Source organism: Lithobates pipiens, unplaced genomic scaffold, assembly GCF_037356315.1.
Source record: "Lithobates pipiens isolate NorthernLeopardFrog02 unplaced genomic scaffold, aLitPip1_a1.2 Scaffold_10, whole genome shotgun sequence".
NCBI lineage: Eukaryota > Metazoa > Chordata > Amphibia > Anura > Ranidae > Lithobates > Lithobates pipiens.
The window spans coordinates 218,907,671-218,922,012 of NW_027507686.1; the positions used below are offsets into that span (position 1 = coordinate 218,907,671).

At 54.6% G+C, this 14,342-nt stretch overlaps 1 protein-coding gene across 1 annotated transcript in view; it reads left to right on the forward strand.

The window, feature by feature from the left end:
* Positions 1-13,047: 13,047 nt before the first annotated feature.
* LOC143926303 (cryptochrome-2-like) overlaps positions 13,048-14,342 on the forward strand; it is a 109,891-nt gene continuing 108,596 nt past the window's right edge. Inside the window, 1 exon segment of the mRNA XM_077450233.1 lies at positions 13,048-13,347. Coding sequence (XP_077306359.1) covers positions 13,088-13,347 — 260 coding nt within the window. The 5' untranslated portion in view covers positions 13,048-13,087.

Here is a 14,342-nt window from a genome sequence, read left to right on the forward strand (position 1 = left end):
TCACCTGGGGGGCGGCAAGTCTGGATGTCACCTTGGGGGGGCAAGTCTGGATGTCACCCAGGGCAAGTCTGTCACGGGGGGGCAGTCAGGATGTCACATGGGGCAAGTCTGGATGTCACCTGGGGGGACATCCAGACTGCCCCGTGTGACATCCAGACTGCCCCCCCTGGTGAATGTCACCTGGGGGGGCAAGTCTGGATGTCACTGGGGGGGTAAGTCTGGATGTCACACATGGGGTGGGCAAGTCTGGATGTCACATATGGGGGGGCAAGTCTGGATGTCACATATGGGGGGGGCAAGTCTGGATGTCACCTGGGGGGACATCCAGACTGCCCCGTGTGACATCCAGACTGCCCCCCCCTGGTGAATGTCACCTGGGGGGCAAGTCTGGAAGTCACCGGGGGGGCAAGTCTGGATGTCTTTTGGGGGAGGCAAGTCTGGATGTCACCCAGGGCAAGTCTGTCACGGGGGGCAGTCAGGATGTCACACGGGGCAAGTCTGTTACCAGGGGAGGGCAAGTCTGGATGTCACCTGGGAGGGGGCAAGTCTGGATGTCACATGGGGGTGAAATCTTAATTTCACATATGGGGGGGCAAGTCTGGATGTCACCCAGGGCAAGTCTATCACGGGGGGGCGCAAGTCTGGATGTCACCGGGGAGGGCAAGTCTGGATGTTACAGGGGGGCAAGTCTGGATGTCACAGCAGGGGGGGCAAGTCTGAATGTCACCCAGGGCAAGTCTATCACTGGGGGGCAGTCTGGATGTCACACGGGGCAATCTGGATGTCACATATGGGGGGGCAAGTCTGGATGTCACATATGGGGAGGTGGCAAGTCTGGATGTCACCTGGGGGGGGGCAAGTCTGGATGTCACCTGGGGGGCAAGTCTAGATGTCACCTGGGGGGGCAAGTCTGGATGTCACCTGGGGGAACAAGTCTGAATGTCATCCAGGGCAAGTCTGTCACAGCACAGTGGGGCATTCTGGATGTCTCACCGGGGGGCAAGTCTTGATGTCACAGCAGGGGGGCAAGTCTGGTGTCACCCAGGGCAAGTCTGTCACAGAGGGGAAGTCTGGATGTCACACGGGGCAAGTCTGGATGTCACCGGAGGGAAGGGCAAGTCTGGATGTCACCGGGGGGAGAGCAAGTCTGGATGTCACCGGGGGAAGGGCAAGTCTGGATGTCACCGGGGGAAGGGCAAGTCTGGATGTCACCGGGGGGGCAAGTCTGGATGTCACCGGGGGGGGCAACTCTGGATGTCACCGGGGGGAGGGGAAGTGTGGATGTCACTGGGGGGGCCAGTCTGGATGTCACCAGCGGGGCCAGTCTGGATGTCACACGAGGCAAGTCTGTCACATGGGGGGGCAGTCTGGATGTCACATGGGGGGGCAAGTCTGGATGTCACAGAGGGGGGAGGCAAGTCTGGATGTCATAGAGGGGGGGCAAGTCTGGATGTCTCACGGGCAAGTCTGTCACGGGGGGGCTAGTCTGGATGTCACAGAGGGGGGGCAAGTCTGGATGTTACAAAGGGGGGGCAGGTCTGGATGTCTCACGGGGCAAGTTTGTCACGGGGGGCAAGTCTGCATGTCACACCAGGCAAGTCTGTATGTCACACGGGGCAAGTCTGTCGCCTGGTGGGGGCAAGTCTGGATGTCACATATGGGGGGGGGCAAGTCTGGATGTCACATATGGGGGGAGCAAGTCTGGATGTCACATATGGGGGAGCAAGTCTGGATGTCACATATGGGGGGCAAGTCTGGATGTCACATATGAGGGGGCAAGTCTGGATGTCACCTTGGGGGGGCAAGTCTGGATGTCATCTTGGGGGGGCAAGTCTGGATGTCACCTGGGGGGGCAAGTCTGGATGTCACCTGGGGGGACATCCAGACTGCCCCGTGTGACATCCAGACTTGCCCCCCCATGTGACACGGAACCAGCCTGTGTCCCCTCGTTGTGTCCCCCGCTGTCATGCAGATGGAGATGGAGTCAGGTGTCTCGCTGTGTCTTCATGATGCACGGCCTATGAGGAGGAGGAGGACTATAACTCAGCTGTGTTTGTCAGCAGTAGCTCTGCTCTCGGTTTCTCTTTTCTGAAATCAGCACATGCGCAGTAGTAGCAGAGGATTCCACATTTCATGGGATTTCCCATCTTACTGCTAAAAAGGGTCCTGTGGAAGATTGGTCCAAATGCGACGCAAATTCAGCCATACTTTCTGTATGACTGAAATCGCATCGCACGGACATCGCATGTGATTTGCGATCTCACACCACGCACTGGTGTGAATTGGCACTTACTGTTCTATGAGGCTGCTTGACCCCCTGTCTGGACAGTGCTGATTGGCGCTGTGCTGATCACATGCACCCCCCCCAAAAAACAACAACTTTCTAGCAATACACACCAAACTGAGCACGTGCAGAGTGCCTCCTAGGGCTCCGCTATATCAGCAGCTAGATTGGGGGGCCAGGGAACGTAAGATGTTTTTTCACCTTAATGCATAGGATGCATTAAGGTGAAATAACATGAACCTTTACAACCCCTTTAAGGTAAAAGAAAAACCTTGAGCCTTTATAACCATTTTAAAGAGTAATTCCACTTTTGTTGAGAAAAATAATCCCCTCTGGGTGCTGCATGTGGGAGTTTTACCAAACTTTGTAGCAGATTCCTACCTTTTGTTATTCTGAAGAAATATCTATTTGTGTCCATGTGCAAAGTGAATTTGTATGGGAGCTGATTTATAATTATCAATCAGCTGCTGCACTTGCAGGGTTCTAATGAGGAAAGTGGCAAGGTCTCTCACCAAAAATTTAATTTTTGTTGCAGGGGAAGCATAAAATCTGACTTGTATCTTAGTGCAGACTTCTGGGAAAATCACGGAGCCAATCACTGGGTCTCCAGCCAGAAATATTACTCTGTCAGTGCCGGTAAATATAAGAAGAACTCATAATCAGCATCACCAAACTTCAATCAGTAGTGTCAATATGCTACACTGGCAATGTGCTTACCCAACATCCCATTCAGACTGCAGATCGGTGCGGCTCCTGGTCAGCAGATAATGGGAAGCTTTCAGTCCTGAACTGTATATGCCACTTGGGGGGGGGGGGGGGGGTGGGGGTGGGCAAGCTGATCTGAGGATTGGGTAGAGCTGGGGAGACAGTTGACCACACTGTCATTGTGGCCAATGTAAGGAACATTCTTCCCACTGACCACCAATGTAAGAAGCATTCTTCCCACTGACCACCAATGAAAGGAGCATTCTTCCCACTGACCACCAATGTAAGAAGCATTCTTCCCACTGACCACCAATGTAAGGAGCATTCTTCCCACTGACCACCAATGTAAGGAGCATTCTTCCCACTGACCACCAATGTAAGGAGCATTCTTCCCACTGACCACCAATGTAAGGAACATTCTTCCCACCGACCACCAATGTAAGGAGCATTCTTCCCACTGACCACTAATGTAAGGGGCATTCTTCCCACTGACCACCAATGTAAGGAGCATTCTTCCCACTGACCACCAATGTAAGGAGCATTCTTCCCACTGACCACCAATGTAAGGAGCATTCTTCCCACTGACCACCAATGTAAGGAGCATTCTTACCACTGACCACCAATGTAAGGAGCATTCTTCCCACTGACCACCAATGTAAGAGGCATTCTTCTCCTTGACCACCAACGTAGGGAGCATTTTTCCCACTGATCACTAGGGATGATCCAGCAGTTCGAGGCGAAAGTAAGTTCAACTCGAACATCGTGTGTTCTAAAACGAAACCGAACATATGGGGCATTCGAGGGTATTTCGAGTGCCGCAGTGCATTGTTGTATGATGATTGGCCAAAGCATGTGCCTGACCTGCATGCTTTGGCCAATCACAGCATGCTCTGCTGAGAGAGCCATAATTGGCCACAGGCAGGGTGCCTTTGCCCAATCATGGCTTGGGGGACTAAGTCCACACCTCACACTATATAAGGCTGCTTACATAGCGCCCGTGTGTAGTGTTGTTGGCATGGACAGAGAGATAGCTTAAGTTAGATTAACCACTTTCAGACCGGACCATTTTGCTGGTAAATGACCAGAGGTCTTTTTACACTTTGGCACTGCGCTGCTTTAACTGGTAATTGCGCGGTCATGCAATGTTGTACCCAAACAAAATTTGCGTCCTTTTCTTCCCACAAATAGAGCTTTCTTTTGATGGTATTTGATTGCCTCTGCGATTTTTATTTTTTGCGATATAAACGTAAAAAGACCGCAAATTTTGAAAAAAAATTATATTTTCTACTTTTTGTTATTAGAAAAATCCAATAAACTCAATTTTAGTCATACATTTAGGCCAAAATGTATTCAGCCACATGTCTTTGGTAAAAAAAAAAGTCAATAATTATATATTTATTGGTTTGCGCAAAAGTTGTCACATCTACAAACTAAGGTACGTTTTCTGGAATTTACGCAGCTTTTAGTTTACGACTGCCTATCTCATTTCTTGAGGTGCTAAAATGGCAGGGCAGTACAAAACCCCCCCAAATGACCCCATTTTGGAAAGTAGACCCCCTAAGGAAATTGATAAGAGGCATGTTGAGCCCATTGAATATTTTATTTTTTTGCCTCAAGCGATTGAATAATGACAAAAAAAATTTTTTTTTTTTTTTTTTTTTTACACAAAGTTGTCACTAAATGATATATTGCTCACACATGCTATGGGCATATGTGAAATGACACCTCAAAATAAATTCTGCTGCTTCTCCTGAGTACGGGGATACCACATATGTGGGACTTTTTGGGAGCCTAGCCGCGTACGGGGCCCCGAAATCCAAGCACCGCCTTCAGGCTTTCTAAGGGCGTAAATTTTTGAGTTCACTTCTCACTACCTATTACAGTTTTGAAGGCCATAAAATGCCAAGATGGCACAAAACCCCCACAAATGACCCCATTTTAGAAAGTAGACACCCCAAGCTATTTGCTGAGAGGCATGTTGAGTTCATGGAATATTTTATATTTTGCCACAAGTTGCGGGAAAATTACAAACTTTTTTTTTTTTTTTCACAAAGTTGTCACTAAATGATATATTGCTCATGCATGCCATGGGCATATGTGAAATGACACCCCAAAATAAATTCTGCTGCTTCTCCTGAGTACGGGGATACCACATATGTGGCACTTTTTGGGAGCCTAGCCGCGTACGGGGCCCCGAAAACCAAGCACCGCCTTCAGGCTTTCTAAGGGCGTTACAGTTTTGAAGGCCATAAAATGCCAAGATGGCACAAACCCCCCCCAAATGACCCCATTTTGGAAAGTAGACACCCCTAAATTTAGGGGTACACTAGTGAGACTAGGTAATAAATGGCGGGTGCCCTGAAACTATAAAAAAATAACTAACCAACCAGCGTCACCTGTAACAGTTATATGGTGATCACTGGTGAAAGGGTTAACTAGGGGGCAATCAAGTGGCTTTATGCGGTAGTATATGGGGGTCCCTGGCGCTATAAAAAGCTGCGGCGAACCTAAATACCTACCTGCCTAACTAGCGTCACCTGTGACACTAATACAGTGATCAGAAAAACGATCGCTTATTAGGCTGGGTTCACACTGGAGCGATGCGGGAACGCCACGAATCCGCGGCGGGTTCCCGCATCGCATGCCTCCCGGCAGCAGTTCACACTGCCCTATGCGAACTGCTGGGAGTGTCAGTGAAATGTTAATGACACCCCCAGATCAGTTCGCATATCGCAGTGCGATCTGCAAACTTGGATCGCATGGTGTGAACACCCATGCGATCCGATTCTGCTGCGGACCAAAAAAAGGGTCCCGTGCGAGTTTGCGGCGGGTGCGACACGAATTCAGCCATACTATCTGTATAGCTGAACTCAAATCGCACAGAGATCGGATGTGATTTGCACTGCAGTGCGGTGCGAATCACATTCGTTCTCATAAACCGCTGCAATGTGAACCCAGCCTTAGTGACACTGGCGACGGGGGGTGATCACGGGGTTAAACCTTTATTGGGGGGGTTAGGGGGGTACCTTAGAACTAAAGGGGGCTAACCCTAACTGCCCTAACAGTTATTACAGTCACAAATGACACCCGCCGGGTGATCAGGGGGTTAAACCTTTATTAGGTAATAAATGGCGGGTGCCCTGAAACTATAGAAAAATAACTAACCAACCAGCGTCACCTGTAACAGTTATATGGTGATCACTGGTGAAAGGGTTAACTAGGGGGCAATCAGGGGGCTTTATGCGGTAGTATATGGGGGTCCCTGGCGCTATAAAAAGCTGCGGCGAACCTAAATACCTACCTGCCTAACTAGCGTCACCTGTGACACTAATACGGCGATCAGAAAAATGATCGCTTATTAGGCTGGGTTCACACTGGAGCGATGCGGGAACGCCACGAATCCGCGGCGGGTTCGCGCATCGCATGCCTCCCGGCGGCAGTTCACACTGCCCTATGCAAACTGCTGGGAGTGTCAGTGAAATGTTAATGACACCCCCAGATCAGTTTGCATATCGCAGTGCGATCTGCAAACTCGGATCGCATGGTGTGAACAGCCATGCGATCCGATTCTGCTGCGGGCCAAAAAAAGGGTCCCGTGCGAATTTGCGGCGGGTGCGGCGAATGGCAGAACTCGAATCGCACAGAGATCGGATGTGATTTGCACTGCAGTGCGGTGCGAATCACATTCGTTCTCATAAACCGCTGCAATGTGAACCCAGCCTTAGTGACACTGGCGACGGGGGGTGATCACGGGGTTAAAATTTTATTGGGGGGGTTAGGGGGGTACCTTAGAACTAAAGGGGGGCTAACCCTAACTGCCCTAACAGTTATTACAGTCACAAATGACACCAATGCAAAAAAATAAAATGACATTGGTGTCACTGTGACTGGGGGGCAGGGGTAATTGGGGGGGTGATCGGGGGGGTGTGAGTGTGCCTGGCATGTTCTAATGTGTAGTGACGTGTTGGTGCAACTCACCGATCCTCTTTCCTCGGTGTCGGAACGAAAAATACCGACACGGAGGAGAGAATACATCACTTCCTCTCCTGTGTTTACATTACAGGAGAGGAAGTGATGTCACGAACGATTCCTATTCGTCGGGAGCGATCGCGAGGGGGTGGCCATGAACGAATGGCCGCCCCCTCGTCCGGGATCGCTCCCGCACGAATACCGACCGCCGCAGGCACCGGGCGGGGGCCCGATCGGGCCCCCGACCCGCGGGAAGGCAGGGACGTACATGTACGCCCATATGCCTGCCTGTGCCATGCTGTCGACGTACATCGTCGTGCGGCAGTCGGGAAGTGGTTAAGTAGGCAGGTTATTCTGTTAGTGACAGTATTTCACAAAAGTAAGTACACCCCTCACATTTTTTCTAAATATTTTATTATATCTTTTCATGTGACAACACTGAAGAAATTACACTTTACTACAATGTAAAGTAGTGAGTGTACAGCTTGTGTAACAGTGTACATCTTCTGTCCCCTCATAACTCAACACACAGCCATTAATGTCTAAACCCCTGGCAACAAAAGTGAGTACACCCCTAAGTGAAAATGTCCAAATAGGGCCCAAACATTCCATTTGAGGATGCCCCACAGATGCTCAATAGGGTTTAGGTCTGGAGACATGCTTGGCCAGTCCATCACCTTTACTCGCAGCTTCTTTAGCAAGGCAGTGGTCATATTGGAGGTGTGTTTGGTGTCATTATCACGTTTGAATACTGCCCTGTGTCCCAGTCACCAAAGGGAGGGGATCATGTTCTACTTCTGTATGTCACAGTACATGTTGGCATTCATGGTTCCCTCAATGAACTGTAACTCTCCAGTGCCGGCAGCATTAATGCAGCCCCAGACCACGACACTCCCACCACCATGCTTGACTGTAGGCAAGACAAACTTGTCATTGTACTCCTCACCTGGTTGCTGCCACACACGCTTGACACCATGGTCTCATCAGACCACAGGACATGGTTCCAGTAATCCATGTCCTTAGTCTACTTGTCTTCAGCAAACTGTTTGTGAGCTTTCTTGTGCATCATCTTTAGAAGAGGCTTCCTTCTGGGACAACAGACCAATTTGATGCAGTGTGTGGCGTATGGTCTGAGCACTGACAGGCTGACCCCCCATCCCTTCAACCTCTGCAGCAATGCTGGCAGCACCCATATGTCTATTTCCCAAAGACAACCTCTGGATATGACACTGAGCACGTGCACTCAACTTCTTTGCTGGACCATGGTGAGGAGGCCTGTTCTGAGTGGATTCTGTCCTGTTATACCTCTGTGTGATCTTGGTCACTGTGCTGCAGCTCAGTTTCAGGGTCTTGGCAATCTTCTTATAGCCTAGGCCATCTTTATGTAGAGCAATAATTATTTTTTCCAGATTCTCAGAGACTTTTTTTGCCTTTAGGGTGCCATGTTGAACTTCCAGTGACCAGTATGAGAGAGTGAGAGCGATAACACCAAATTTAACACACATGCTCCCCATTCACACCCAGGCTGACCGGGCATTTGCCCGGTGGGCCAGGGCCGCCCGCTCCAAAGCATGTTGCTGTTTAGGCCGCACAGCGGGAGGTAAGCGGCGATCGCGGCCTGAACATGGTTAACACAGGCCGTGGCCGCCGCTACCGCTATGCGGCCGTTCCGTGTCTCCTCCGGTGGAATTGGCGGCTGCATGGGCTGAGCTGTGTGTCTATCTCACACACAGCTCAGCCTCAGCACCGCGCTGACAGTTCAGCTTTCTGCTCCCAGGGGCTGCTCCTCCTCCAGCCAAGGTGTCCACACGTTGAGGCAAGGGGCGGAGCTCCTGTCAAGATGTTTCCCCCGCTCACGCCTCTCCCCCTTCTCTTGTCGGCAGCACATGTGAGGAGAAAGCTTCCCTCACCATTGGACACAACAGAGGGCCAATCGGAGACCTAGAGGGGCATCATGGGAAATGTAGTCCCAGAGATAGGTAGCCCAATTGTTTTATGCAGGGAGCTGACTACACTCCCCAGCATGCACACTGCTGGGGGGGAGGGAGAGAAAAACCTGGAAACAAGCAGAAGTGCCTGCAGCATCTACTACAGGAGACATACAAAATAAAAGAGAGAACTGTGATGGGCAACTTATAGCCCCAGCACCACCAGAGAGAGCCACACTGCACCGCACCACCAGAGAGAGAGCCACGCTGCACCGCACCACCAGAGAGAGAGTCACGCTGCACCGCACCACCAGAGAGAGCCACGCTGCACCGCACCACCAGAGAGAGCCACGCTGCACCGCACCACCAGAGAGAGTCACGCTGCACCGCACCACCAGAGAGAGTCACGCTGCACCGCACCACCAGAGAGAGTCACGCTGCACCGCACCACCAGAGAGAGAGCCACGCTGCACCGCACCACCAGAGAGAGAGCCACGCTGCACCGCACCACCAGAGAGTCACGCTGCACCGCACCACCAGAGAGAGAGCCACGTTGCACCGCACCACCAGAGAGAGAGCCGCGCTGCACCACACCACCAGAGAGAGAGCCGCGCTGCACCGCACCACCAGAGAGAGCCACGCTGCACCGCACCACCAGAGAGAGAGCCAGGCTGCACCGCACCACCAAAGAGAGAGCAACGCTGCACCGCACCACCAAAGAGAGAGCCACGCTGCACCGCACCACCAGAGAGAGCCACGCTGCACCGCACCACCAGAGACAGAGCCTGGTGCTGACTACACTCCCCAGCATGCACACTGCTGGGGGGGAGGGAGAGAAAAACCTGGAAACAAGCAGAAGTGCCTGCAGCATCTACTACAGGAGACATACAAAATGAAAGAGAGAACTGTGATGGGCAACTAATAGCCCCAGCACCACCAGAGAGAGCCACACTGCACCGCACCACCAGAGAGAGAGCCACGCTGCACCGCACCACCAGAGAGAGAGTCACGCTGCACCGCACCACCAGAGAGAGAGCCACGCTGCACCGCACCACCAGAGAGAGAGCCGCGCTGCACCGCACCACCAGAGAGAGAGCCGCGCTGCACCGCACCACCAGAGAGAGAGCCGCGCTGCACCGCACCACCAGAGAGAGAGCCGCGCTACACCACACCACCAGAGAGAGCCACGCTGCACCGCACCACCAGAGAGAGAGCCACGCTGCACTGCACCACCAGAGAGAGAGCCGCGCTGCACCGCACCACCAGAGAGAGCCACGCTGCACCGCACCACCAGAGAGAGAGCCGCGCTGCACCACACCACCAGAGAGAGAGCCGCGCTGCACCGCACCACTAGAGAGAGAGCCACGCTGCACCGCACCACCAGAGAGAGCCACGCTGCACCGCACCACCAGAGAGAGAGCCACGCTGCCCCGCACCACCAAAGAGAGAGCCACGCTGCACCGCACCACCAAAGAGAGAGCCACGCTGCAACGCACCACCAAAGAGAGCCACGCTGCACCGCACCACCAGAGAGAGCCACGCTGCGTCGCACCACCAGAGACAGAGCCTGGTGCTGACTACACTCTCCAGCATGCACACTGCTGGGGGGGAGGGAGAGAAAAACCTGGAAACAAGCAGAAGTGCCTGCAGCATCTACTACAGGAGACATACAAAATGAAAGAGAGAACTGTGATGGGCAACTAATAGCCCCAGCACCACCAGAGAGAGCCACACTGCACCGCACCACCAGAGAGAGAGCCACGCTGCACCGCACCACCAGAGAGAGAGCCACGCTGCACCGCACCACCAGAGAGAGCCACGCTGCACCGCACCACCAGAGAGAGAGCCACGCTGCACCACACCACCAAAGAGAGAGCCACGCTGCACCGCACCACCAAAGAGAGAGCCACGCTGCACCGCACCACCAGAGAGAGCCACGCTGCACCGCACGACCAGAGACAGAGCCTGGTGCTGACTGCACTCCCCAGCATGCACACTGCTGGGGGGGAGGGAGAGAAAAACCTGGAAACAAGCAGAAGTGCCTGCAGCATCTACTACAGGAGACATACAAAATGAAAGAGAGAACTGTGATGGGCAACTAATAGCCCCAGCACCACCAGAGAGAGCCACACTGCACCGCACCACCAGAGAGAGAGTCACGCTGCACCGCACCACCAGAGAGAGAGCCGCGCTGCACCACACCACCAGAGAGAGCCGCGCTGCACCACACCACCAGAGAGAGCCACGCTGCACCGCACCACCAGAGGGAGAGCCGCGCTGCACCGCACCACCAGAGAGAGAGCCGCGCTGCACCGCACCACCAGAGAGAGAGCCACGCTGCACCGCACCACCAGAGAGAGAGCCACGCTGCACCGCACCACCAGAGAGAGAGCCACGCTGCACCGCACCACCAAAGAGAGAGCCACGCTGCAACGCACCACCAAAGAGAGCCACGCTGCACCGCACCACCAGAGAGAGCCACGCTGCGTCGCACCACCAGAGACAGAGCCTGGTGCTGACTACACTCTCCAGCATGCACACTGCTGGGGGGGAGGGAGAGAAAAACCTGGAAACAAGCAGAAGTGCCTGCAGCATCTACTACAGGAGACATACAAAATGAAAGAGAGAACTGTGATGGGCAACTAATAGCCCCAGCACCACCAGAGAGAGCCACACTGCACCGCACCACCAGAGAGAGAGCCACGCTGCACCGCACCACCAGAGAGAGAGCCGCGCTGCACCGCACCACCAGAGAGAGAGCCGCGCTGCACCGCACCACCAGAGAGAGAGCCGCGCTGCACCGCACCACCAGAGAGAGAGCCGCGCTGCACCGCACCACCAGAGAGAGAGCCACGCTGCACCGCACCACCAGAGAGAGAGCCGCGCTGCACCTCACCACCAGAGAGAGAGCCACGCTGCACCTCACCACCAGAGAGAGAGCCACGCTGCACTGCACCACCAGAGAGAGTCACGCTGCACCGCACCACCAAAGAGAGAGCCACGCTGCACCACACCACCAAAGAGAGAGCCACGCTGCACTGCACCACCAGAGAGAGCCACACTGCACCACCAGAGAGAGAGCCACGCTGCACCGCACCACCAGAGAGAGAGCCGCGCTGCACCGCGCCCCCAAAGAGAGAGCCGCGCTGCACTGCACCACCAGAGAGAGCCACGCTGCACACCACCAGAGAGAGAGCCATGCTGCACCGCACCACAAAAGAGAGAGCCACGCTGCACCGCACCACCAAAGAGAGAGCCACGGTGCACCGCACCACCAAAGAGAGAGCCACGCTGCACCGCACCACCAGAGAGAGAGCCGCGCTGCACCGCACCACCAGAGAGAGAGCCGCGCTGCACCGCACCACCAGAGAGAGAGCCGCGCTGCAACGCACCACCAGAGACAGAGCCGCGCTGCAACGCACCACCAGAGACAGAGCCGCGCTGCAACGCACCACCAGAGACAGAGCCGCGCTGCAACGCACCACCAGAGACAGAGCCGCGCTGCAACGCACCACCAGAGACAGAGCCGTGCTGCAACGCACCACCAGAGACAGTGCCACGCTGCACCGCACCACCAGAGAGCCACGCTGCACTGCACCACCAGAGAGACACGCTGCACCGCACCACCAGAGAGAGAGCCACGCTGCACCGCATCCCCAGAGAGAGAGCCACGCTGCACCGCACCACCAGAGACAGAGTCACGCTGCACCGCACTACCAGAGAGAGAGCCACGCTGCACTGCACCACCAGAGAGAGCCACGCTCCACCACCAGAGAGGGAGCGCCACGCTGCACCGCACCCCCAGAGAGAGAGCCACGCTGCACCGCATCCCCAGAGAGAGAGCCACACTGTACCGCACCACCAGAGAGAGAGCCACGCTGCAACGCACCACCAAAAAAGAGAGCAGGTCAGCGTCACTGCTCAGTGTGGGCACAATAGGAGACATACAGTACTAGCGTTGTATGGCCACAATAGCACTGATAGGACTGGGACATTGTAATATAAAGGGGACTGCGCTGTAAAGTGTATTATATACACACAGATGATGGAGATCTCCGGCTGTACACGGTGTTCTCTTCCCAGATCATATCACACATGGCCCGCATGTGACAGCCGGCGGGGACGCCCCCTCCATGGAGCAGCCGCCAATCAGACAGCGGGGCTGGCGGTGGGCGTTCCCGAGGAGCAGGCAGTCTGGTGTATGAGCCGCAGACACACACACAGGGGAAGGAGATCTGGCGGAGCGCTGACAGTAGAGCGGACAGAGCGGAGGAGTATCCCCTGGACGATGGAGGGCCCCGCGGTCAGCTCAGTACACTGGTTCCGGAAGGGGCTGAGGCTGCACGATAACCCGGCTCTGTTGGCCGCTCTGAGGGGGGCTCGCTGTGTGCGCTGTGTCTACATCCTGGACCCCTGGTTTGCCGCCTCCTCCTCGTCCTCCGGAGGGGTGAACCGATGGAGGTGAGAGGACAGGGGGCGGGGCTGGGGTCAGGGACACCTGGGAGGCTGCAAGGGCATTGGAGAGCCAGAGATAAATAGGCGGGCCATGGACGGGGTGTTGGTACCTAATTGGGGGTCATAGTTCCCTGATTGGATGATGTGTGACCAGGGGGAGGGGCCTTGTTTCTGTGGGACATACTGATGTCCAAGGGGAGGGGTCTGGTCCTTATGGGAGGAGCTTTGAGCAAGGGGAGGGGTTTGGTGCTGATAGGAGGAGATGCAACAAGTGGAGGAGTCTGGTCCTCATGGGAGGAGCTTTGAGAAAGGGGTAGGGATTTGGTCCTGATGGGAGGGGCTTTGAGCAAGGGGTTGGGGTACTGTCCTGTTGGGAAAACTGGAAGGGGGGGGAATCTTGTCCCTAGATTGGAAGAGCTCCAATCCAGGGAGAGGGTCTGGTCCTAATGGGTGGGCCTACAAGCCACTGGGAGGGGTCTTTCCCTTTTGGGCGGGGCTACAAGCCTGGGGAGAGGATGGGTCTTGTCTTGGTGAGAGAGGCTACTCACTAGAATGACTTGTTTTCACCAGTGACCATGGGGAGGATTTGGTCCTTGTGGGAGGGATTTGACCTTTTGTGGGAGATACTATTTGCCAGGGTGACAGGTCTTCACTTCTCACTGGGGATGGTGGGGGAGGGTCTGGTCCACTCGGGAGGGGTGGGAGAGGTTAAATGTCCGGGTGAAGTACTTCCACTGTATAGGGGGAGGGGCCTGATCCTTGTGGGACAGACTTCAGGCCGGGGGTCTTGTTTTCTGTGGGAGGTCCGCCCACCTCACAAAAAATTAATTTATCAGCTACAAATAGTGTAGCTACTGACTTTCAATATATGGACACCTACCTGTCCAGGGAGCCTGTGATGTCGGCACCCTAGCCAATCTTCGGATCGGCTGTCGGGTGCAGCAGCAGCCGCCGCCATTGCCGGTAAGGGAACCCGGTAGCAAAGCCTTTTCGGCTTCACA